Genomic DNA, 25,540 nt, shown 5'->3' with positions numbered 1-25,540 from the left:
CCTCCTGTCACAGACATAAGTATGGGAGCGAAGGTCAGACATCCTCCCATTTCTTCCTCCAGCACTTCATGAATGAAATCCCTCCCTGCTGAGCGGTGAGTCCCGGATATCGTTTAGATTAAGTCTGCAGTCCTCCATGTATTCTCACTTGTGTTTGTTTTATAATTGATTTATTCATCCACTTTTCTTTCAATAATAAACTATTTAATGTGCAATTCCTGTGAGTTCCTGTGATGAAAGATTCATACTGTCGATTTTTAGTTTTCACCTACACTTTAAAAGTCTTCATCTGAAAGCACTGGTTTGGTTGGCGCAGTAAAAACAACATTTTCCTGTCTGGTTTTCTAATATAAAATATGAAGAATATTTAATTTGACTGATGAGGGTCATTATTATAAAGATAGTGTTTTTGTTTGTTTGGTAAGTACATGTTAAGTACATCTTGTCAGTCAGAATGAAATATCCTGATGTAGAGTACTTTGAAAAGTGCACTCATATGTCATCATAAACCACATTATTATGATTTACCATTTAGATTCATTCTGAAGATGTTAGATATTACCAGGCATCTGAGGAAAAGTACAACCGGGTCATGTACAAACAAATGTTTTCTTTTTCACAGATTTGACACCACATAAAAAAGAAGACAGTTAAAAAAAGGGGAAGTGGCAAATTTACTGAATCTCAAAACTCAAAACTGCTTTGTGTGGTCACACAGCTTTCTCCTTCCCATTTTTATTCAACCACCAAACCTACAACTGCTTTTAAGAGAAGCACATTAAATCACATTTTTGACCATCTTTCCCACATTTTCACACCGACTCATCTATCTGGGTGAAACAGACCAAAATGCCACTGAAGCAAGAGACCTGAAAATGGCTGCTCACCAACGTTTACCATCCAACCTGACAGCACTGGAGAGGATCTGCAAGGAGGAATGGCAGAGGATCCCCAAATGCAGGTGTGAAAAACTTGTTGCATCATTCCCAAAAAGACTCATGGCTGTATTAGCTCAAAAGGGTGCTTCTACTAAATACTGAGCAAAGGGTCTGAATACTTATGACCATGTGATATTTCAGTTTTTCTTTTTTAATAAATCTGCAAAAATGTCAAATTCTGTTTTTCTGTCACTATGGGGTGCTGTGTGTACATTAATGAGGAAAAAAATGAACTTAAATGATTTTAGCATATGGCTTCAATATAACAAAGAGTGAAATATTTAAGGGGGTCTGAATACTTTCCGTACCCATTGTATATGTACACGTGGCACAAAACCAGCATCCTGTTTACCTGTCTGGTGCATGTGAAGACAGCGCACACCCTTGTAGACCTGGGCAGATGATGAATTTTACAAGTGCACAAGTGGACAGCATGTCTCTTTACCTCCCACCTCACAGTCCAGCGTCCTCACTACTTTCTGCATTAGAACAGAAAATTAGCTTTGGGTGAAACTGGTTTGCTGCCAAGGAAACAGAGGTGGAGAGACATCCTCACGTGTCAGTGTTGAGGCTGGTGCAAACGTCTACAAGTCTGTTATTCTAGCTTGTTTTGTCATCGTATTTAGTACATTAGCACACAACAATACAACAAACTGATCTCATGCATTATTTGTATGATTTATTACCCATGTCAGTATTAACATCACCTCCGTTCACTGAGCCAAGTCCTGGGAAGGTTTACCAAAGGCCTCCTAGTCTGCTTGTTGAGGGCTAGCATGCTAAGCTAAAAAGCTTGTAGGATCCGAGTCTTGCCGAGTCTGTGTCATCTGTGTGTGTGTGTGTGTGTGTGTGTGTGTGGCGGGGGGGATGAATGAACACAGTAATTAGAGAAACACTTTGGTTTGGCAGCCACAAACTGAGGGAACACCCCTGTTTCTATGTACAGGTATTAATAGACTGTGGGTTGCGTGATCTGGGTGGTGTGAGTGGAGGGAAATTCTGTAACGTTGTGACTGAATCCTCAGGCGAGATCAGAACGTGCCAACTGATTCAAATTAAAGAATCTTAAAACTTCCCACACCCCCCAGTCTTCACTGTGGAGAAACTGTCACAGCTAAACCAAAGTGTTAGTGTTGTAGAAATCAATAAAGAGGTCTTCAAGTCATCGTTTGTGTGGTTTATTAAGCAGATCAGACAATGGCATAAGCACAAATACCAGTATCTTGATCAAGAGGTCACGCACTCAATGCAAAGAGTCAGTGAGTGACAAAGGAAAGAAGCAACAGTCAGGTTTTCTCCAACGTCTGACCAGAATCCTGGAAAGGGATAAGGATAATCACCTTTAATGGCCAAGTATGTTACTCACAAGGAATTTGTTTCCGGTATAGAACCGAGGCAGCCATCTGCGGTGCCACCTCAACCGATGGCTCTCACCATCAGGGGCAACGGGGGGGGGTTCAGTGTCTTGCCCAAGGACACTTCAACCTGTGGACTAGAAGCACCGAGATTTGAACCTTCCACCTTCTGGTTGGAGACGACTGCTCTACCCACCGCACCACGGTCACAACAAACTGAACCTCGAACATCCTGGTGCATCATATCAGGACTCAGCGGTGCTGTGCACTGGGTCATGTCTGCAGCTCGTAGACACTGCTTTCATAATAATATTGCTGCAATATCATCCACACAGACAAACCATCATGAGACAGCGTGGACATCCTCTCCTGCTTCAGCAACAACAAGCCTTCTATCACACACAAAACGTGTGTCCTGGAGCAGTGGTCCCCAACCCCCGGGCCGCGGACCGGTACCGGTCCGTGGATCAATTGGTACCGGGCCGTACAAGAAATTATTAATTATTTCCGTTTTATTTATTATCTATGAACAATCTTTTATTTTGAAAAATGACCGCATTCTCTCGGTTACATCTCGGTCACTTGAGCGCCAAAACTGGCTTACTTGTGGACATATTCAGCCTGCTCAATGAACTCAATCTGTCACTTCAGGGGAAAATGACAACTGTCTTCAAGTTGGCAGATAAAGTAGCTGCATTTAAAGCCAAACTGGATTTGTGGGGACGGCGCGTCAACAGAGGCATTTTGGACATGTTTCAAACATTAGTAGGGGGCTCATTACTGATGCTCCTCAGAAAGCTTTTTGTTCCTAAAGTTAGGGAAGAGCTTAATTCGCTTTACCTACCTAACGAAACTGATATGTTTGGAGTTATTTTATGAATCCAGTATTTATTTATTAATCAATATTTATTCACTAAAGGTTATATCTTTATCATCACTTGTGTAACCATGAATATAAATGGCTTTAATAAAACAAAAAAGTAACTCAAGTAAGTGTTTGTAGACATAAGTGTATTATTCTTGAAAGGTATATTAAAAGGTCTTACATGAAAGATATGAGGGGGATAATTTAAGATTGTGTCACTTTATTCTGACATTTTGGGTATATTTTGTTTTGTAAATATAATGTTTCGGCTACGTACCCCCCCCCCGACTCCCCCGGGCCGTGGTAAAATTGTCAAGCGTTGACCGGTCCGCAGTGATAAAAAGGTTGGGGACCACTGTCCTGGAGGACACTGTTCTGAATGGGGACAATGAAGTGAAGAAACCCTCCTCTGTAGTCTGGGTCAATATGGCTAAACAGGACCCGAGTACAGAAGCAGAAGGAGGGGTAAGATGCGAACATACACCACTGGCAGGAAATAAACTGGAAGTGGATTAAAACAAGTATGGTTTTGGGATTTTTATATGAAGCCAGGAGAGCCAGTTTCTAAACCAGACAGTTTTTGTTTGCTGTGACTATTCAGTTGTTTTTAGACTTCTAAACTGTGAATCTATCCTTTAAATCGGGGCGGTTGTGGTTCAGGTGGTCGAGCGGGTGGGGAAGGAAGGAAAAGTCTGGCAGGCACAGCTCATCTACCACAGTGTGGAAGATCCAAAACATCCCACACACTTTCACACTGGAGTTTTATTTGAATTGTTTGACTAATGAGCACAAGTGATCAACAGTGTGGGGGAGTTTGTTTCTTTCACCCTTTCAAAAGTTTAGCCCAAATTTAAAAGATGAACTAAGATGTTACATGGTCTGGTGAACGAAGACAGAATGTCAGCCACATCCTCCCACCTCGTTACACAGCCCGATCACAGAGTGATGCACAGCTTTACCCAGTGGTCACAGAGCGTAGGTGTGCTCCACGGTGACATCTCGAGATCAGAGGCTCCATCGGTGGTTTTCCACATGAAGCATCAGAATAAACGCCCATTTCTGTCGGGCCAGGTTATAACCATTGCTCATACTGTACAGTCTACATTTTGCCTCTAGATCAAACCAGAAGTTGTTGTAGGCTTTGTGCTCTTAAATCCAACAATGAGGACCATCACATGCATGTAGCCAAAAACATGGCCCATATATAGACAAAGTGCCTGAAAACTACAAAGAAGCAAAAAGATGAATGTTTCCATGTGTAAGAAGAGAAAATGTATAAACAACCATTTCAGCCAAAAGGCCAGTGGCAGCCTCGACTGCCACCCTGTGGGCGGAGCCTCTGTTCACAGGGTTGTATGGATCCTGTGTGTTGCCATATGAGCACCAAACATTGGGCCATGGACCAGGTTACAACAGTGAGAGCAGCAACTGACTAGATTGTGTGTGGAGTGAAAGAGATGCTGCACTGACCTCTGCTGCTTCAGGGGCTGATGCAGCTCTGAGCACATCTGTCCTCCATGTTTGGTTTGTCATTGCCTGTTGTGTCCTCCTGTAAAACAACTCAGCAGCTGATTACAACCATTGTTTTACGTTTTGGTGACCTCTAGTGACCATAGTAATCATGACATGAGCAAGGAGGAACACAAGATGCCTAACTTTCCTCCAGGAGAGGAAGCTTCAAATCCAGTAGCTTCCTCTCCTAAGGTAACAAAACCCAATGAAACTGACCATTTCATAATCATAACAGTATGTTTGTGGCAGTTTCCATGACAATGGCGTTGCATTATACTTGCCGTCTTGTTTATAACCGTTTCCATGACAAGTTTGTAAAGCTTGCCGTTTCTCTGGAGTTCTTGCTGTTCCACCTGGCAATGGAGTGGTTCCATTTCAGGACATGCTCCTGTTCGTTGTGTCAGAGGGAAGGGATGAATGACCTACACGGGTCATACAGGTCAGAGGATTTCATTTGTGATATGATGTAGTGTTGCAGTATGCGCTGTGCTACTGAGGGCGGCGATGGGGCAGCTGACAGACGGCCTTCGGCCTGATGTAGTTACCCTCGGAGAAAGAGGGGTGTTATTCGAGCAGCAGGCCACATGGAAACCGGTTCATACAGTCGCCCAGTGTGTTGTGTCCACAAAGCCACCTCTTAACACAATATGGACACACAGCTGCTCTGCAGCCTTAGTTTCACATCCCAGCTCAGAGTCCAGACACTGGCCACTTGCTGACATGCAGAGTCCTCATGTACTGACACTACAGCGCCACCTGCTGGAGGCATAAAACGACTTTGACCTACCCAAACCAACTCCTGCTGCTGCTTAATAAAAGACAAATGCCATCATTTAAAAAGGGAATTTATTAGTGTAACATAAGAAACATGATAGTGCACGTTTTGCTAAAATAGTCACATAAATACATAAAATTTTTTACATTGCACAGTAAAACAGGTCAGTGTAAAACAGATCTGAGATCACAAACAGGCTGGTCAACTAAAAAAAAAACAAAATGCTAAATCATCACCAATATCTGGAACTTAAAGGTGAATAATCTTAAGATATCTTTTTAACTGGGTTAAGTTTGGGAATGGCAGTTTCCAGTGTCAGGTTCAGTTTGATTTACAAGTCAAAGGAGTTTCTGGAAAATAAATAAACTCATTTTAACACCAAGTTTGTCACTGATCTCTTGGTTGATCGGTGAAAACACGATCATGTTTCTAACTGAGCAGACTTCGGCCATCAGACTCAACCAGGGACCATCCCACAGTGTCCCAGATGAGTTGGGACACCCAAGGGTCTTCCAAATTATACAGTGACCAGAAACTCAGAGCTCAGGTTCTTCACTGTCTCAGGATTTCATTTTTGCTTCTTTAAAATGGGTCAGCTTATTAAAACCATGAACTCTGCCCCTGTGCCATCTCACCATGCACATTAGCTTTATCATCCAGGTTTTCACACAGAAACCTCGGAACCCGACAACCTGAACAAATAAACCAAAACCATCTGCACAGACAGTTCAGTGCAACATGTCTTTTTTTACTGAACTAATCCTTCACGCTCTGCAGCCGTGTTTGGGTTTGACACAGTTTAGCAGAGTTTCATACTGACGCATTAATACCCGACGTATCAGCTGATCAGAATAACTGTGGCTCAGGTCATTTAAAACAGAAGACTATGAAGAAGGTGCTGCCAGATGACAAGTGAGGAGGCCACGACTGCAGGCTGCTCACAGGCCTCGTGTCACAGCGACAGTAATATTGTTTTAACAGTGACAAAATGATATAGGTTCAGTCCCTGGAAACAAACATTTAATGTTGAACCTTAGCTCTGATGTGCAGCTGGACAGACTAACCTGTAAGGAGACAGTCTGTTTTACACACACCTGTATCTTACCACTTCATATCAAACGCCATTCAGCTCAGCCTTCTCTCATTACCTGACTGAATACTCTGAAAGACACAGTCCACTGCTTCTGAATGTCCTCCCTCGGCTGCTACCTGAATATTACTTTGCTGCACAGGAAGTTCCCATGATCTGTTTTTTTTAGACAGCTAGATGACTGTTTACAGCTTTTGGCACAAGTCAGATGCTGTGAGCAGAGACAAGTCCAGTGCTTCTCAGGCTCCTTGATGCATTTCCTCCTCAGCAGCAACATGAACATCATTTTGTACCTTGACACTGACAATACTTTCAACTTTTCATCAGCCACTGGGACATTTTGAGTCTTTTGGCACAAGTTCAATGAGATGAAGCAGAATAAAATTCACAGCTTCTCAGTTCCTTCCCAGACCTTCCTGTGCGTATCTTGGCTTCAGAAGTCATAAGTTAAAAGACCTGAACGATGGGTTTTAAGTGCACGTCTGGATGCGTTTCCATCTTTTAGCCACAGCAGTGAAACGTGGCTCATTAGCGGGGTTCAGATTATTCCATCAAGACGTTTTCCTTAGTGCTTCTCCGTCAGACAACAGAACAGATGTCACTCACTTTTTGAAGGTGAGGATGAAGATGATGATTCCCACAAGCAGCACCATCATCATCACCATAGACGTCAGGAGGAAGGCTCGACACGCCGGCCGATCCGTCAGTCTGAACAGAGCTCCGCCCACACCGCCCAGCTCCACGCCGCCATCCCCCAGAAGTGACCTCCGACCCTCAGAGGACCTTAACGAGAAGCAGAGCATTATTGAGCAAATGAAGCTGAGAATTCTGTTATTAATCTTAGTTAAATAATCATTTTTAGTGATTAGACAAGTGTTCAAATGCTCCTCCTTTTGTAACTGCCCAAAAACTGAATTTACTTGCAACTGTGTGGATCAGTGGAAAGAAGATACAGGAGCAGGTTAATGAGCCCTGACACACTTTGGAGACCTGGTTCAACCAAAACAGGCAGTGACACAAATGTCCTTCATTAACCAGGCTCTGGACCTGCTATTCAAATCAGACTACATGTCTGTGTAGGGCTCAAACAAGTCCTGTAAGTTGTTTTTAATTTTCCTTCATAATACAGAGTGCAAACATCTTTCATTTCAACTCTGAACTGCTTCTGCTTAAAGTCATGAAGCCTCCTCACATTTGTCAGGATGAATAAATAGGATCCATGTGGGAACAAAAAGTGGCTGAAGCTCACAAGGCATTGATTTAAGAAAAGGTTAAGAAAAGTCATGATAACGAAGAGATCAGATCAAACAGAAGTGGAGGAAATGAAGCAAGGCCATCTGTCCTGGTTCACCGTCACTGTGCTGAATCAAAAGGAAACACGGTTCATCTTTCAATTATACACCACCGAGCTTCACTCACTTTGTCACCACTTCCCCCAAATGTTAAAGGAATAAACAGGTGTACAGAGGCAATAAAAGAAAGTGTTGAGTGATGGAGAGCAGTTGAACCCTGAGCCCTAGTGGAGCTGAGAGACAGACCGGTTTTATGATGCTCGTGAATAGCATGTGTAAAATAATAACTAGCACAACAATCGCCTTTTCAAACTGTTAAATCATAGTTTTCATAAAGACTCCTTTTCATAAAGGTTGTTCTGCAGCCTGACCTTTTGACCTCCAGCCTCCCTTTGCTGCGGAGGAAGCGAATGCTGTAGACCCTCTGCATGGCGGCCGGCAGGTAGGACAGCACAGCTGAATCTGTGGTCAGTCTGGGCAGGCCGAGGGTGGGCAGGGGCGTGAGGCCACGACACAGTGGACACTGGATGGCGCTGGGCTCGGGTGACTTGACGTTCATGCGTGCCAGGCACTCCAGGCAGAATGTATGCTTGCACTGAAGCATCTTGGGACAGCGAAAGACGTTGTTGAACTGGCTGAAGCAGATGGAGCACTCCAGGTCCGGGCAGGATTCCTCAGAGCACGGAGACGGGAGTGGAGATAGACAGAGGTCTGGGGACGAGAAGATGACAGAGACCTGGGACGATGGGAGGATAGGGTAAGGGTTCAATGTGGCAGCAGGAACTAAAGATGGAGTCAGGACTGGAACTATGCTGGACTCAGGCCTGGACCTGAGGCCAAAGATGGGGATGGAGCCTGGAAGCGGCAAAGCAGAGTGATCTGGTAACGGGATCGGGTTTTGATCTTCATCTTGGTCCGATGAGGCCTGACAGGGGGAAGGGTTACGGCTCAGCACTGTCACAGAGCTGTGACTTGTCTGAATGACTGGAGGGCAAGGCGCACTGGAGAAAGATGCATCATGGGAATTATTGTGAGGACCACAGACTGAAATGGGAGCAGCGACATCAGGGGGGTGAGAGTTCAGGTTTGTATTCATGACTGGTGGAGCAAGAGGACGAGGGTGAAGCTCCCAGGAGACGATGTTGAGGCTTCAGCCGTCAGCAGGGACAGGAAGTCAGGGGTAAGACACAGGGAGGAGGAGGAGGAGGATGTGATGATGAAGACCCTCCTAGTTCAACCTTGTCTTCAGACTGGACACCTTAATCAAAACTACCTCTAAAGGAGGAAAAACACTTATCAATTCTCTGCAAACCAACAGGATTAATCCAGACTATGAAACGCTGCATCTTTTTTTAGACAATAAGGTTCACATGTCGTGTTCGCCTCCTTCCTGTTGTTTCAACAAGGAGAGAATTATAACAGACAATGAATTAAAAACATCCTGTACTGTATATAGAAGCAAAGCTGAAACAGTTGACTGAGGAAATGAAGTAACAAGAAATCCTCAGTCACTTTTCATGTAAATATGCCAAACATGGTTTCATGGTTCACATTTTTCAAATCTGATGATTTGCTGCTTTTTCTGTTAATAACGTTGAGGTGGAACAAAACAAGCACTGAAACCAGTTTAACCATCAGTCAGCTGCTTAGCCCATAATGGAAGAGCCATTAGCTGCAGTTCTATACAAACAGCTCCATCTCAGAATCCCATCTCAGTGCACGAGCCATGACCATCTGTTTAAGAGGTCACTAAGAAGTCCTTCTTTCTGCATTAATTACTTGTAAAAGTCCATTTGTGTGATTATACTTGAATATTTTTATTCTCAGTACTTGTCATGAGTATTACTACTGTTAAATACAAGCTCTGTGAACTTTTCCCACCAGTGTTAGTGACTGTGATGCTGGAACAACATTCAGCTCTCAGGGGTGGCTGCCCACATCCAATCCATTCAGGTTCATCACTGACAGCACTGCTGTGGTTAGTGTTGGTCCTCATCGGGTGCCATTTTAAACCCATAACAGCAGAGGAAACCAAGTGTCAGATGTCCCCACACAGACCGATGACTGAGGGAAAACCTTCACTTCTAGCCCAGTTCATTTGATATACTTCTTCCCCCAACACTGGAAGGCAAAAAAGAAACTATTACAATGACACTAGAGGCACAGACTCGACTTCCTGGACAAATGTCCAGCTTGACTGATCATCTTTTCTGTCTACAGTTACAACTTCACTGCATTCAGAGATAGGAGAAACCCCACCAATGACACTACTGTAAACTTTGAAGCCCCACTCTCACAAAAAATTAAGTCACCTAATGGGATCAAAGAAAGTGTCATGGAGTCTTCTGGTCATTTCCAGCATCCGTTGTCTGTGCTGAACTGCTCAGGTTTACACTTCCTCTGGTTTTGCATAAGTTCACATAAAACCAGATGGTGGCCGCTGAATGAAGCGCTATACTGTGCCACCAGCTGGATTCATGACGCCATCTGCAGCGGGCGTCAATAGGACAAAATGTGCATTGTCTATTTTATTTACAAAGGCAAAAAACATGCAAACTAAGCTGGTCCACTGCTCTGATGCCGAGACACCCAGCAGGAACCTCCTCAGAGCTTTAAAAAACCTGGTGAACCCTACATCATCTGCTACACTGGGTGGACCGGGTCACTGCACCCAGACGTCAAGTTCACGAGGTTCCTGCAGTCACAGGCCATGTGACACCAACAGAAGCAACTTTAACACACAGATAAAGTGTGGAATAGGAAACTGTTCTGATAATTAGTTGTTTAAGTTTTAAGCTGATAAAAGGTGATGTCTGCTGCTTTGTGTTCATTTATTGCAAATGGAATATATTTGGGTTTTGGACCCGAGAAATGACATTGTGGAGACGTCACCTTGTATGTCTGAACTTATATAATGACAATTTTTATACAGTTTCAATTTTTGTTTCTTAAATTTTCTCCCCCAAAATGTGTCAAGACAATAATCAGTGGTGTAATAACTGATCATGAAAACCCTTGTTAGGTGGGGGTCAAAGTGTTTATTTGTCAAATGCACAGTTAGGAAACGTGTTTCCCTGTACAATGAAATTCTTACTTTGCCGTCCACATGAGTGCCACAAAATACAAATGAAATATAAAGTAGATAAATAAGTAACAAAATCTAAGGCACTTTAAGCAGCAAATGCAGCAATATGATAATAATATATAAGAACATAAGAGAAGGTATGCTGCATGGGAGCAGCATGTGCAGCAGTCAACAGCTGCAGCCCTAAAATAACAAAGATGACAAATCCGTAACACATCCCAACACAACACCACCACAGACTGAAGCCCAACATCCTCTGACACAGTCTAATTTTCAAAAACCACCAATAAACTGGTTCCCAACTCCCTTGTACAGTATCGGAACCTGAGGTGGTTCACAGCCAGACCAACTCATCTGGAATTAGATTTCAGTAATTATAAACAGAGCATTTATTTAAAAGAGAATGGAACCAGTTTTGAGCTCCACTGAACTGAAAACAATGGATTTTAAAATCATATGAGTTATATTCTGGTGATAATTTGATGGTTATATGTAAAACTCAACTCTTTGGTCTAAAGAACACTCATTGAATCCCTGACCCAGAGACAATACTTGATTAAAGTGGACAGGTGAAACCATTATAAATATGCTCCTGTGCACATGCAAACCAAAGACACGCTCACTTTGGTTGAACTAACTGTTCGTATCGTTCTAAAGTTACATCACTGGTAGAAGGCAGGAGGACCCAGTTACAGCGCGTCCTTCTATAAACGGCCTGTTCGTCGAACATGTTTTGTTTGATTGGCTTCAACCATCCAGCCGACTTTACCCCGAGACCCTCCTGGTTAGTGAAACATCTAAAATCCGCTGTTTTATTACGTATACGTCTTTGCACCCAAACGAGAAAGATAAAACCATCAGATTTCTGAATGAAGTTTGGTGCGCCGGGATCGAACGCTGCTCTTACCTGACCGACGCGACGCAACGCGCCCGCGCCTTCACCAGGCCTGGTTATCTCACGGATCCTCCTGAGCTCAGGGTTCAGGTGTGACTCTATTTTGAGCTCAGCTTCTCTCTGACTTCTGACAGTGACTGCGTTTCAGTGGGTGATTTAAAAACAAGGAAACAAGTTAGTCAAATCACCTGCTGGCTTGACGCAGCCCTGTGCGCACTGGAAGGTTTACACACCTGAACAAGGTGATGCTGATTAGAGCCCAATGTGGACGGACTCTTAACACTGAACACCAGAAGTAACGCCACTAAAATATGTTGTTTTCTTCGTTATTTTAGTCACTCTCATTTTTCTACATGTTTCTTTAAATGATCTTTTTAATACAACTGCTGCCTAATGGTCGACAACTGAGACTATTGTGTTAACAGACCCACACAGTGAGGACAGGACACCTCACCTTGTCCAGTAGAGAAATTCAGAATCACTGTGCATCTTTAATCATATTGATGACTTTGAATTCATGCTACAAATACACTGTGTGGATTTGGAAGATGTTCAGCAGTGAGGAAAATCCACACGACTGTTGAAAGTCAAAGGATGGTGGAAGGAGAGCAAAGTAATTCTCATAAACACCCCAGATCTGCTTCCTGACATTTCCCAACACAAACTGACAGGCTTAAAATGTACAGGTCAGACTTGTGCAGGTTGGCCCAAGTCCTTATTTTAAGCTCATGTTGAACCAGTGGGGGATGTTTGTTGGCCATTTCATCTAACAATTATGTTTTTGCGGTTCAATACTTAAAATGTTGTTACTTTAACATGAGTTTGTTGAAGCAGGTTAAATAAATTAAATACTGATTCTGTTGACTCCGTGTTGGGCAGTAAAGCGGTTAGCACTGTTGCCTCACACCAAGAAATGTTCCGGGTTTGAACCCCAGCCAACCTGGGGCCTTTCTGTGCGGAATCTGCATATGGGTTCTCTCCAGGTAGTCTGGCTTCCTTCCACAGTCCAAAGACATGCAGCTTAGGTTGACTGGTGACTCTAAATTGCCCATAGCAGAGTGTGAATGTGTGCGGTTGTTTGTCTACATGTCAGCCTTGTGAATTCCTACTGTCGCTCTGCTGAATCCTAATGCCAGCTTCCGGTGCTGATTCACCTCTGACCACCTGACCTGCTGTATTTCTCATTTTGTGTCACTGTGTGAGGAAACATTCTGGTTGTTGATCAGACTATTGGGGGCGGCTGTGGCTCAGGAGGTAGAGCAGGTCATTTCCTAACCGGAGGATTAGTGGTTCGATTCCCGGCTTGTCCAGTCAACATGTCAAAGTGTCCTTGAGCAAGACACTGAACCCCCAGTTGCTCCTGGTGATGTCACCGGTGTGTGAGTGCTTGGGAGTGTGAATGGCCGAATAATGTGAAAGCGCTTTGAGTGTGCTGTAAAAGCATAGAAAGGCGCTATACAAGTATAAGACCAAGACCACAGCAGCTCCCTCAGACAGTGGAGCCTTACTGTGACCTGAGGGGGCTGATAGTCTTCACATCCATGGTCCTATGTGTCTCACTGACAAACAACCTGGTTTATCTGTTACACTCAGTCATAAACAACCTTTAACCTGCAGGTAAGGTATAATAAACTTCTGGTGGTAATCAGGTTTTTTTTGTAGTTAATGATTAACAGCACTTTCTGGGGAGATGTCGTGATCAAACCACTAAACAAACACTGAGCTGGTTGTTTGTCTGTTCACAACTTTTAGGTTTTAGTTTCAATCACGATCAGTCTTCATTAAAATCTGAAGCCACTGGCTGCAGCTTTCAGTTTCCAGGAGAAAATGCCAGGACATGGTCTTAAACTACAAAGCTAACAGGCCCCTTCACACCGAGACCTACACAGACGTAGAGTTCATTTAAAAAATCTCAGTATAATATCACCTTCAATTTGGCATTGAAGTATAAAACAAGAAAAATCAAACACTGCTGATCTAATTCATAAACAGATCTGAGTTTGACTTAACTACTAGAATTCCCCCCTGAGTTAATGCTACTCTAATATTGTTATCTGTTTTGTCCTCTTAAGTATAAACTTTATTGCCAAGTATTATCAAAAATACAAGGAATCTGACTCCAGCCCAACAGCCCCTGATGTGCACAGCAATATAAAAACGGAAGAAAAAAAAACACAAGTTAAAAAAAAACAAAGACAAAAATGTACACATATGTATAAGTTAACAAAGATACCGGAGCTAATGTACATCTGTATGTTGCTGCACAGAGATATGTAGAGCATCCTGCCCTGCCCTTAAACATAGATCAGAGTGACAGCCTGGGGGAAGAAACTGTTCCTGTGCCTGGTTGTCTTGGTGCACAGTGACCTGTAACGCTGTCCAGAGGAGAGGAGTTCAAACAGATTGTGTCCAGGGTGTGAGGGGTCTGCAGTCTGAGCCAAACCAGACAGTGATGGAGGTGCAGAGAACAGACTCAATGATTCCTCTGTAGAACTGTATCAGCAGCTCCTGGGGCAGGGCGGACTTCCTGAGCTGGTGCAGGAAGTACATCCTCTGCTGTGCCTCCTTAGTGATGGTCCTAATGCTGGGCGTCCACTTTAGGTCCTGGGAGATAGTAGAGCCCAGGAACTTGAAGGACTTTACTGCTGATACAGTGCTGCCAAGTATGGTGAGTGGGGGCAAGGTGGGGGGGTGTTCTTCCTGAAGTCCACTGTCATCTCCACTGTTTTGAGCGTGTTCAGCTCCAGATTGTTGTGGCTAAACCACAGAACCAGCTGCTCAACCTCCCGTCTGTAGGCTGACTCGTCACCGTCTCGGATGAGACCAATGACCGTTGTATCATCTGCAAACTTTAGGAGTTTGACAGAGGGGTCCTTCAAGATGCAGTCGTTGGTGTAGAGTGAAAACAGCAGAGGGGAGAGCACACATCCCTGGGGGGCAGCTGTGCTTATTGTGGTTTTCTTGGTCTGTTGTCACATTGTGTTCATCAGTCCACGCTCAGTGACCTGTAAAAACAAAGGAACACAGGTTTAAGACATTTGTGAAAACATTCCATTTAACCACTGAAAATAAAAAGTGAAACTTGTACTAGTCACATTTCAGGTTGATAATGGACAACTGGTTCTCTTAAGGTCCAGTTAAAAAAAGAAATGACTTTACTGGTTGTTGGTCTAGTTTTATTGTGTCACTGTGGATTAATTCTACATTTGGCTGTGTTTTAGAATTCACTGTTGTCTCTTCAGTGTCAGAGCTGAGGGTTGATTTATTAAGATTAAGATTTATTGAAGATTTATTCTCAGTGCACAGGTTTTTTGTTTGCAGAGCCAAAGTCTTTGGTTCTCAATCAAAAACCTTTGCAGGTCAAAATCTTTTGGTTACCGGCCTGATTGCAACACAGAGGGAGGGGTGAGGTGTAATACTGCGTCTCTGTTGGCCAGTGATGCTGCACTGGCAGCAACTGAAACAGACAAACTGCAAACAAAGAAAAAGGTGTTAAGTTTTTTCTTTGAAATGAAAAAAGTTCAAAGACAGTGTGAGGAAAACAGTTAAGCTCCAGTAGTTTGATGTCAGTATTTTTACCTGCTGTTTTAATTACCTTTTGAATGGCCGGTATCTTTGTACAGTTGTTGTTCCCCAGCAGTCAGTGCACATTTAATGGCAGAATAACAGAATCTGACAAGGAGTTTCAGGGGAAGGTTGCTTTTAGGTTGATGTATCTCTGTCCAGTATCCAGACTCCTCATCGTTTCAGATTAACCTGAACACTGCAGTGTCACCTGCAGACTGCATGATGGCGTTTGAGGGCCAGGAAGGAGAATGGTCATGAGTAAAAATAGAACAGAGTAAAGTACACAGGGTGCCATCAGTATTTAGAATGAATTAAATATTTCCCTAGTTTAACAGTCTGTGTGCGGTTTGTTAAACAATCCAGTATCCAGTTGCATAGTGATGGTTTGAGTCCCAGTTCATGGAGTTTTATAACCCATTTGCTTGGCCACATGGTATTAAAGGCAGAGCTCTAGACAGCCATTTGGTGCCTGCACTTTCCAAGTGGCCGTGCGCTGTGTGTCGTGCTATGGCTGTTGCATCCTCAGTTAATCTGTTCTCCCTGTAAGCATATTGATGTTGGTCAGAAGAGGCTGGGATAGCACTGTTGATGTGAGTCATAACCAGGATCTCCATACATTTAGCTGGTAACAGGGTAAGTGCAGAGGTTTGTAATAAAACACCACAAACACAGATCCTGTTCCTGACTATATGACAAATTTACAACCAGAGTCTATGGGAAATGCTAGAGACAGCTGGTAAAATCATAGTTGTGACCAGTTGAGACCAGGCATCATTTGAATGATGTCCTTAGTGGTTTCCTAGGCATGTCCAGTACTGAACAGTTCTGGAGAACATAAAGAACATGTTTGTTTATTTGTGTATCTTTATAGTTGCAGAGAAAATCCAACACAGGAAACGCAGAAGCAGCATTGAATGGCTGCCACCTTCATGTGAGTCACTCTGAACAGAAATTAGTCAGAATTGTTCTGTTGACCTGAAATGATTCTGTTTTATAGAAGGAGTTTGCAAAATGTAAGATTGAAGCAACTAAAAGGCTCTAGTTACTAGAAATTATTATTAATATGTTGTGTCTATATTTATTTTATTCTTTTCATTATAATAGCTTATTAAGCATGTGAATAATTTGAGTAATTTTCATTTCAGTGTCAGAGCTGAGGGTCGTCCTGCTGGGGAACAGCTGGTCTGAGAGGAGCCCAGTGGGGAACCTCATTCTGGGAGAGACTGGGTTCATCACTGAGGAAGAACCAGTCTGCTGTCGAAGAGTCAGTGGACGGGTGGGGGAGAAAGGAATAGTTCTCATCAACACCCCAGATCTGCTGCAGCCCAACATCTCTGAAGGCAGACTGAGAGAAGTCTGTGGTTGTAGTTAAAGTCCCAAACATCTTCAGCCTTTCTGAGGAGATGGTGAAAGAGGAGCTGAGGAGCTGTGAGAGTCTGTGTTGTCCAGGACCAAATGTTCTGCTGCTGTTAGTGAAGCCCTCAACGTTCACAGAGAAGAAGAGGGAAACTCTGAAGTTCATCATGAGATTGTTTGGCCCAAATGCTTTTACACACTCACTGCTCATCATGACACATGCAGAGGTCAACAGTTTCTCTGTGAATCAGCTGCTTATAGACTGTGGAGGACGACAGTACAGGATGTTTGAAAATAACCACAGACTGTTAATGAAGAAGATCGAGAAGATTGTAGATGAAAACCAAGGAGCCTTCCTCTCCACTGAAGAGGCCATGAGACCGAAGCCGTCTTTAAACCTGGTTGTGTGTGGGAGGAGAGGAGCAGGGAAGACCTCAGCAGCCAAGACCATTCTAGGTCAGACAGAGCTTCACTCAGTCTCCAACTCCCCACAGTGTGTTAAACATCAGGCAGAGGTGTGTGGACGTCAGGTTTCCCTGGTGGAGCTTCCTGCCTTGTATGGAAAACCTCTGGAGGCCGTGATGGAGGAATCACTCAGGTGTATCTCCCTCTTTGGTCCTGAGGGCGTCCATGCCCTCATCCTGGTCCTACCTGTGGATCCCCTCACTGATGAAGACAAGGGAGAGTTAGAGACCATCCGGGACACGTTTGGCTCTCGAGTCAGGGACTTCACCGTGATCCTGTTCACTGTGGAGTCAGATCCTACAGCTCCAGCTGTTGTTGACTTTGTCAGAAAGAGCAGAGACATCCAGGAGCTCAGACAGAGCTGTGGAGGAAGATGTGTTGTTCTCAGCATCAAGGACGGGCAGCAGGTCCCTGAGCTGCTCCACACTGTGGACACGATGACACTGTCCAAGGACAAACCATGCTGCTACACAGCAGAGACATTTGCACAGGCCCAGATGGACAAAGTCATACAACAAGAGGAAATCATCATCATCACACTAAAGGTTGAGCAGGAAACAAAAAATACAGTCACCTGTAAGTAATTTAAATATATATTAATGCTTTTTATATTATAAATAATTATAATTTCATCTAGCCATCAAATTTATAGGTGGCATCTGCTGAATATCTCCAAATGTCAGCAAATAAAGTAAAACTACACCTTCTTATTTTGTAGGTGAAGAAGAGAAGCAGAGCCCAGAGTGTCTGAGGATTGTGCTGTTAGGGAAGACTGGCAGTGGAAAGAGCTCTACAGGAAACACCATTCTGGGAAGGAAGGCGTTTAGAGCTGAGCTATGCATGACATCAGTCACGAGACATTGTCAGAAAAAAGAGGGACAAGTACGGTAGATGGCTGTCGTGTTGCTGTGGTCGACACTCCTGGTCTGTTTGATACTAGTTTGTCCCATAAAGAGGTTTATGAGGAGATGATGAGGTGCATCAGTCTTCTGGCTCCAGGACCACATGTCTTCCTGTTGGTGTTACAGATTGGATGACTCACACCAGAGGAGAAGGAGACGTTGAACCTAATTAAGGAAGAATTCAGAAAAGTTTGGCATCATTCTGTTCACAAAAGGAGACGAGATGAATCATTGCAAGCTAACAATTGTAGAATATATTGAAAGAAAATCTGATGATTCCTTTAAGAAGCTGATCTCTGACTGTGGAGGAAGATACCATGTGTTTAATAACCGTGATGAACAAAACCACACACAAGTCAGTGAGCTGATAAAAAAGGTCGACTCCATGGTGAAGGAGAACAGAGGCAGCTGCTACACCAACGAGATGCTGCAGGAGGCTGAAGGAGCGATAAAGAAGGAGATGGAGAGGGTCTTGAAGGAGAAGGAGGAGGAGGTGAGGAGGCAGAGAGAAGAGCTGGAAAGAAAATATGAGGAAGAAAAGGAAGAAATGAAAAGAAGAATGGAAAAACAGAGAGCAGAAACTGCAAAGGAGAGAAAACTGAGAGAAGAACAACTCAAGGAAACGAAGGAAAACATCAAGAAGGAGCATGAGGAGAGAAAAAAGGAACAGGAAGTGAGAGAAGAAGAGAGGAAGAGGAAAAGAGAGGAAGAATTTCAATGGCAGAAGTGGGAACAGGAACGGGAAACTTTGAGGGAAAAAAATTATATCACAATTTGAAGAAAAATGGACAATTGACAGAAAACTGGAGCTGACTAGAAAAGAGATGGAAAAAGAACAAGAAGTCTGGGAGAAGGAAAGATTAGAGTGATGGGAGAAACTACGTCACGAAGATGAAGACAGACAATGGGAGGAGGACAGAAGGATCAGAAAACTCCAAGATATATATTGGCAGGAACGAGCAAAGTATGACAAGAAAAGGAAAGAAGATCAACTCAGACGAGAACAAGAGAAGGAGAGAAAAGAATTAGAGAAAAGTATAAGAAAGTAATGGACGACATGAAGATGAATTATGAGGAGGAGGCCAGGAAACAGGCTGAAGAATTCAATGAGTTCAGAGAAAAGTACACCAAAGACTTGGAGGCTCTGATGGAAAAACATGATGAAGAACTGAAGGATCTGATGCAACGACATGAGGAAGAAATGGAAGAGGCAAAAGAGAAACACAGCAAACAGTACGATCTGTTACAGGCCCTGTCAAGTCACAAAGAAAAGGAGCTAAAAGAAGAACTGGAGAAAAAACATAAAGAACTACAAGAAGAAATCACGGACAAAACTAACATAAAAGAACAAAAAGAGGCAAAAGAAAAATGACTCAAGGAGCTAGAGGACTTGAAACAGAAGCAACAACAAGAAATAAATGAGTGGAAGAAGAAATATAAAAACAAATGTACCATCTGCTGATGAAAATTTTCATTCCCTGAACTGTCTCCATCCATTTCCCACCATCAGTATCTGGGTCCTGGTCGCACACAGATGCCGAGTCACAGCCGTGTTCACGTCTGTGAGTCTTTGTCGTTATGTGTTAATCAGCTTGTTGGAGACTCACTGGGTTTTTAGGCTCCGTCAGTGAATCACCTGGTCACAGTGAGTCAAACGCTGAACAGAAGCAACAACAAGAAATAAATGAGTGGAAGAAGAAATATAAAAACAAATGTACCATCTGCTGATGAAAATTTTCATTCCCTGAACTGTCTCCATCCATTTCCCACCATCAGTATCTGGGTCCTGGTCGCACACAGATGCCGAGTCACAGCCGTGTTCACGTCTGTGAGTCTTTGTCGTTATGTGTTAATCAGCTTGTTGGAGACTCACTGGGTTTTTAGGCTCCGTCAGTGAATCACCTGGTCACAGCGAGTCAAACGCTGCTGCTGTCAGTAATAAAGGAGACACCTGCAGCAGATCTGACATAAAGAATGAACAGTTTCCAGCCGATGTCACAGCTCACACATAGTGCAGCTGCTGGACATGAGGATACGAGCAGCTACACTGTGACACGGTGGGAGCTGCTGATGGAGGCAGCTCATCTGGTCTCGCTCTGACTTTTCTCATGTCTTTAACCACTAACTCCGGTTTTTACAGGTTTCTTCTGCCTTTATTTTTATTCAGCCTGCTGTTTGTTCAGGATGTGACCAGGTTGAACTCTGCTGTTGTTTTTAAAGTACGTTGTCATTTTACTGCAGAACGTGAACCTGTTTCTCCACCAAGGTAGAAACATGTCTGGTACAAACACCTGAACGCTGACGTCACTGTGTCCTGGACAAAGGTTTTGTCTTGGTTGATGAAAATAGTTTCATTTCTATATGTACTCACTGTAAACACTTTGATTTGTAACTGAAATAAGCAACTAAACAATTATCTGATCAATCATCAGGAACATTTTTAAGTCATTTTGAAATAAAACTCCTGGATATTCCACAGTTGTCAAATTGTCCGTTTTTGTCTTCTCTGATAATTAAGACAATGATTGTAGGTCCAAACAAATGAACCAGATGTGGCCTCGGTTCTAAGGAAACTGGATCTTTTCTGTTTTCTGGCAGCGAATGATTGATGAGAAACCAACCTACAGATAAATGGTCCTGAACCAAAGCAGTCGACCTGTGATTCACTTTGTAACGCAGGTTGTGAAACGTTTCCTTATATTTTTTCCAAACGGCTGAAACCTGTTTGACTCTTCATCAGTTCTACTGCCACCGAGCTGGAAACATAGCTCTGAGTTAGGAAACGCTCTCGTTTCAGACACTGACACTTCAAACCATTTTACAGACACATTTCATATGAACCAGCTGCTGCTTCCTTCTGTGCAGCCATTAGATTTGTTTCCAGTCAAACCAGTTGAAGCCTGTGTTAGGTATTTTTAGTCAGATAGATATTGGTTAGATACTTGATGTATTAGAAATGTTTAGTGTAGACAGGATGTCTAGCTCAGGCTGTTAAATGCTTAGTCATTCTCATGAGTTACTGCAGGTTGCTTATGGTGAAGGATAACTAGATAGAAAGTTGATGACTGTTAGAAGACAGGATGTTTAATATTATTATTATGACGTGTATAACTGTAGCCTTAGCCATAATATATTCTTATGTTTAATGTCATGACACGTCACTAGAGGTCGTGTTAGAATGTTTTTAGCTACACACCACATAATCAACAGACAATCACACATTGATTTTCCTCATGTTATGACTACTGCTCTGGTCAGCTGCAAAGCTGGCACCGGGAGACGTCACGGTTTGGCGTCTCTCTGTGTAGAATGGGGTTAGCCCGAAGTGATATAATGTATAGGCCTGTTGTGGTTCAGGGTCTTTCATCTTTCAGCTGCCTGCGTGCATGTTGGAGGTGCAAGATACCTGAGCATGTAATGTTAATTTTTACCTGTGTTCATTGAATAAATCAGCACTGTTTTGAAGTTACTTGGACTGTCTCGTCTCTCAGAGTTAGCATGGTTAAAAGAACCGATTGCAACACCTGCATCCATCCCAGTCAGTCAACACATCTCCGTGCTTGCAACACCTGCATCCATCCCAGTCAGCCAACACGTCTTCGTGTGCTCTCAGTCTGACTGTCCTCTGCATTAGCACCAAACTGGGACAGAGACACCGACACAATGTGGACTGTTGTCTCTGCACTGCAGGCCTCAGGTCTCTGCATGTTAGTGTCCACGAGGTGGTCAAGACGACAAACCGAGGACGTCCACCCAGTCAGGACGTCTCCCCTGAGCTCACACCTTGTTTGGTCTCTGTGCTGCTGCATGTTAATCATCAGACTGACTGACTGCTCTGAGTCCCTGAACAGGCCCCCAGGGAGATATACCTGCGGCAAAACTACATAGTTATTACTAAGAGCGACTTCCCTCTAATGTTTTGAGCAGTATTCTCATTAGAATATTTACTTTTGGGTACAATAAAGACTGTAGTTTTTTGTAGCATAGCAAAGCCCAGTAGTGTCTTTAAATCTCCTCCCAGCTCTTGTGTATTGTCAGTGGTGAAGCAGTATTCAGGTCTGTTACTCAGTAGCAGTACCACACTGCAAATACTCTGGTACAAGCAGAAGTTGTGCCTTCAAAATGTCAAGTATCATCAGTACGACGTACAGAAGCATCAGAGGTAAAAGTTCTCACTACACAGAGTGGGTTTTAACGCTGCAGCTGGACGAGCGGAGACTGTTTCACCTGCTTTGTGTTGTCAGATAAACTACCCACAGGTACGGGCATTTTGTTAAATAGAAAAAACCTAAAAAGGTGCAGTACAATATTCACCTCTGGAATATGGTAAAAGAAGAAAGCAGCAAAGAAAAATGTGTCAGAAACTGCAGCACAACACAGTTTTTGAATAACTGTACTTTCCACTGCTGTAGCTTTGATCAGTTTATCATTTATTTTGCAATAAAAACCTGATTCCACCAAGCGGCTGGTTGCTGCGTCTCTCAGGTGAATGTTGCTGAAGTGGAAAGTGAAGCATCTGTTCACAGCAGGTGTGTCCTCTCACCTGCTGTGTCCATATAAGGAAAGCAGCTGCACCATGTGACAGTGAGCTTGGAGCTGTCTCCATGGGGTTTAAATGATCTCTTCCTTATATGAGCAGTATTTGAACCCAGTTTTCTCTGATGCAGTGAGGACACTGACACAGGCTCTAAATCTCCTCCCAGCTCACAACATTTAGGGATTTCCAGATTCTGTGTGGTTACCGCATCACATTAATTAATTTCCTCAGTAAACTCTGGGTCTGTGTCGTCTCTGCTTCCTTCAGCCAGATGTGGTAAAAACAGCTGCAGGCTGTAAAACGTCAGTGACTGTGGCTTCCTCCTCAGTGCAGGTGTGGCAGCAGAGCAGTTTCCACTGAGTTAAGTCCATACAAGGACAGAAGGGAAGAAGCTTCAGGCTGACACACAGGGGGCGGGGTCACACCTGGATTAAGGGCCTGCCGTGAAATCCTGTCTTATGATTGGCTGAATCCCAAACCAGAGGTTAAAATGGAAATGTTCAGAGCTTCTCTGCTGCAACAAAAAGAGCATTTTTATCCCTTTACAGGAAAATGAATCAGTGAAAGACAAACTGTGTGAATGTACAGACATGTCTGTGCAGGTTCAGGGGGTGGACACAATAACAGGAACATCACAAAACAACAGCATCAGTGGCTCAGCTTCGGTGAAGCAGCTGTGTTGTTTATATCAGTGACTGTGCCAACAGATACTGCAGTGTAAAATATCTTCATGGGAGACAGGAGAGGACAAATGATTCAAGAAGTCAAAAACAAAGGATGCAGAGAAAAGTTGTTTCCAGCCTGTGGGAGGGACGATCTTTGCAGCGCAACATTCACTGTTTCAGACTATGAAGCAAAGACAGACAACTACTTTTACTGGGAGAAAACTAAAAAAGAAAGGATCCCTCGTGCAGGACATAGACCTGCAACAGGTGTCCAGTGTACAGAGAGTAATTAGTAAAACTACAATACTGCAAAATGTTAAACATCGCAATCAAACGAGAGAAGGGAAAAACACTCCTCAGTCAAACTGCTAACAAACACAGACATGCCCTCTGTGATGAGAGGTCACAGTCCGCTCTGTTCTGAGGTCATGAGGAGAAAAGGTTCAGCTGGTGTCTGAGGGACGTGGACGTCAGCGAAGCAGCAGCTCCACAGAGACAACATCACCTTTCTGCTGACGCTACTGTTCACACCTGAGAATTTGCTCTGAATCCGAACTCTCTGCTTCTGTCTTCAGTCCACATGACGATTCAGGGCTGAGCAGCATGGCACCAGTGAAGATCCAGTAGCCGAGTCTCTGTAGTAACCGTCTCAGTGCTGTACTTTGACATACTGCATATAAACATGTTTCTCCAACCAGTGTTTTTCTCTCAACACAGTATGCCAGCATTTCAGTACCTGCCTGATGACCCAGAGGAACTGGGTCTGAACAGAGTCAGAAACCGGATCAACATAAACCAGGAACCATGTGATCAAACAGTGAGTCACCAGCATCATGGATCTGATGCTCGAGGATGACTGTCAGAACTTGACCAAAGATGGTTTAACGGTCAGTCCAGACTGGATCAGTCTGAACAAGCTGGAGGAAAAGTGAGAGTCCAGGCAGTGTGAGACTCACCCTGTGGTTGTTCACTGGCCTCTCTCCTCCTGTTGTCCATGTAAATCTGTGGATAATGACACGTTCATTCAAACTGGGTTCTGGTTTCAGACCAGGAGCACAAAGCATCTTCAGAATAAAGGACAGAATGGACCTGGTTTTTACTGAAAATCAGGTTTGGTTTTAAATTATGTTGCAAACAGTTCGGACATTGTTGGAAAAATAAAGAATTAGAACAAAAACATTTGTTGAAAACTGCAAATGTCCAGTAACAGAGCTGCCAGAAGTCTGAAGTCACACACTAAAAGAGAATCAGCAAACAGGCATGTGCTAGAAATGTATTATTATTTTAAAAAATCTAAATTATCTCATATCTGCCCCCCCTCCCCCCCATGTAATATTAAGTAAGTCTCCTTTGAAACAGTTTTTAAAGTCCTTTTTTTTGTTGTTGTTCTTAATTTGCAGGGACAAACCTTTAAGTTAGGTTTTACTACTTCACATGAATCATGCTGCTCTGGAGCAGCTGCATGTGGAAACAAGCAGCTGGTCTGCAGCTCAGCCAACACATCCGCTGGTGTTTACAGCCTGAAAACAAGTGGCCAAAAACCAGCTGCTGCAGGTTTAATGTGACAGTGGACTGAGAAGTGTTAGCAACGTGTAATAAAAAACATTTCACTTAAAACTGAAAACTAGAGGTTTCAGAGGCTTTAAGGTTTAAAATGAGTTGGTTTTCTTTACTAGTGCATGAAGCTAAATTAGAGAAGTGTCCTCAAACTCCTCTGGGTTTTAAAAAGGGACTTTTGGCACCAACCACCTCCAACCTTCAGCTGACCACAGCCTGAGGCCTATGGACACGTGTCCACCTCGGGTTCCCACTTAAACAAAACACTGTCCTCAGCACAACAGACAAACGTGAGAGAAGAGCTTCGTCCTGTGTAACCTTCTTAGTTTCACTGACACATCGGTCGGTGTCCTGTCCTCTCATTTGAAGCAGACCTGTCTCTTTGTGAGTTGCTCTTTCCTTCACCTCCATAGAAAGTCACTTTCGGCTTTTCCCGTTTAGGGTTCGCAACAGCGAATCGTCACATTTGGCACGTGTTTTACGCCGGACGCGCTTCCTAACCAACCCTGATTCCAACCCGGGGCGCCGCGGTGAGAGCGCTGCGCCTTAACCACTAGCCTACCAGAGACGGCGTTCCTCCATAAAGACATTTAAATCCGGACTCACGCTTCAGGTGTGACGGGCCAATCACGGCTCTCTTGCCCACGTGAAGTTAATGGTTTCAGTACAAACCCGCCGGGTGTT

The 25,540-nt window shown here is 43.6% G+C and overlaps 2 protein-coding genes and 2 long non-coding RNA genes across 4 annotated transcripts in view; 1 reads left to right on the top strand and 3 right to left on the bottom strand.

Moving 5' to 3' along the window:
- LOC109957316 (uncharacterized) overlaps positions 1 to 4,705 on the bottom strand; it is a 6,544-nt gene extending 1,839 nt beyond the window's left edge. Inside the window, exons 1-2 of the long non-coding RNA XR_002274538.1 lie at positions 4,629 to 4,705; positions 1,291 to 1,417 (exon numbers count right to left, since the gene is read on the bottom strand). This is a non-coding gene — a long non-coding RNA (uncharacterized LOC109957316). The remainder of the gene's footprint in view (positions 1 to 1,290; positions 1,418 to 4,628) is intronic.
- A 2,432-nt stretch (positions 4,706 to 7,137) lies between these two features.
- LOC109957442 (RING finger protein 186) lies at positions 7,138 to 12,043 on the bottom strand. Its single transcript, XM_020595333.1, has 4 exons — positions 11,820 to 12,043; positions 9,709 to 9,948; positions 8,199 to 9,102; positions 7,138 to 7,318 (listed from the first exon to the last, which is right to left on the bottom strand). Exons 3-4 carry the CDS (start codon positions 8,921 to 8,923, stop codon positions 7,138 to 7,140), a joined length of 906 nt encoding a protein of 301 aa, XP_020450989.1. The 5' UTR covers positions 8,924 to 9,102; positions 9,709 to 9,948; positions 11,820 to 12,043.
- Positions 12,044 to 16,777: 4,734 nt separating this feature from the next.
- LOC109957441 (GTPase IMAP family member 8-like) lies at positions 16,778 to 18,623 on the top strand (the record flags this gene model as incomplete). Its single annotated transcript, XM_020595332.1, is given in 4 exon segments — positions 16,778 to 17,771; positions 17,914 to 18,080; positions 18,083 to 18,270; positions 18,272 to 18,623. Coding segments are annotated over 4 exon segments (1,701 nt in total), but the record flags the coding sequence as incomplete, so codon positions are not given.
- A 3,868-nt stretch (positions 18,624 to 22,491) lies between these two features.
- On the bottom strand, positions 22,492 to 25,451 carry LOC109957373 (uncharacterized). Its single transcript, XR_002274550.1, has 3 exons — positions 25,231 to 25,451; positions 24,256 to 24,301; positions 22,492 to 23,148 (listed from the first exon to the last, which is right to left on the bottom strand). It is a non-coding gene; the product is annotated as an uncharacterized LOC109957373 (long non-coding RNA).
- Between the last annotated feature and the right edge of the window lie 89 nt (positions 25,452 to 25,540).

Source organism: Monopterus albus, unplaced genomic scaffold (genome assembly GCF_001952655.1).
Source record: "Monopterus albus unplaced genomic scaffold, M_albus_1.0 scaffold26.1, whole genome shotgun sequence".
NCBI lineage: Eukaryota > Metazoa > Chordata > Actinopteri > Synbranchiformes > Synbranchidae > Monopterus > Monopterus albus.
The sequence above is the reverse complement of the archived record's forward strand: the minus strand, read 5'-3'. Positions and strand labels throughout refer to the sequence as shown.

What these genes read in the sequence shown, in the direction of transcription:
- LOC109957442 (XM_020595333.1), bottom strand. Translation starts at nt 8,923, where the DNA reads ATGAATACAAACCTGAACTCTCACCCCCCTGATGTCGCTGCTCCCATT. An exon ending in GGGAGGCTGGAGGTCAAAAG is followed by an intron (nt 7,319 to 8,198) that starts GTCAGGCTGCAG and finishes CTTCTCGTTAAG; the next exon opens with GTCCTCTGAGGGTCGGAGGT.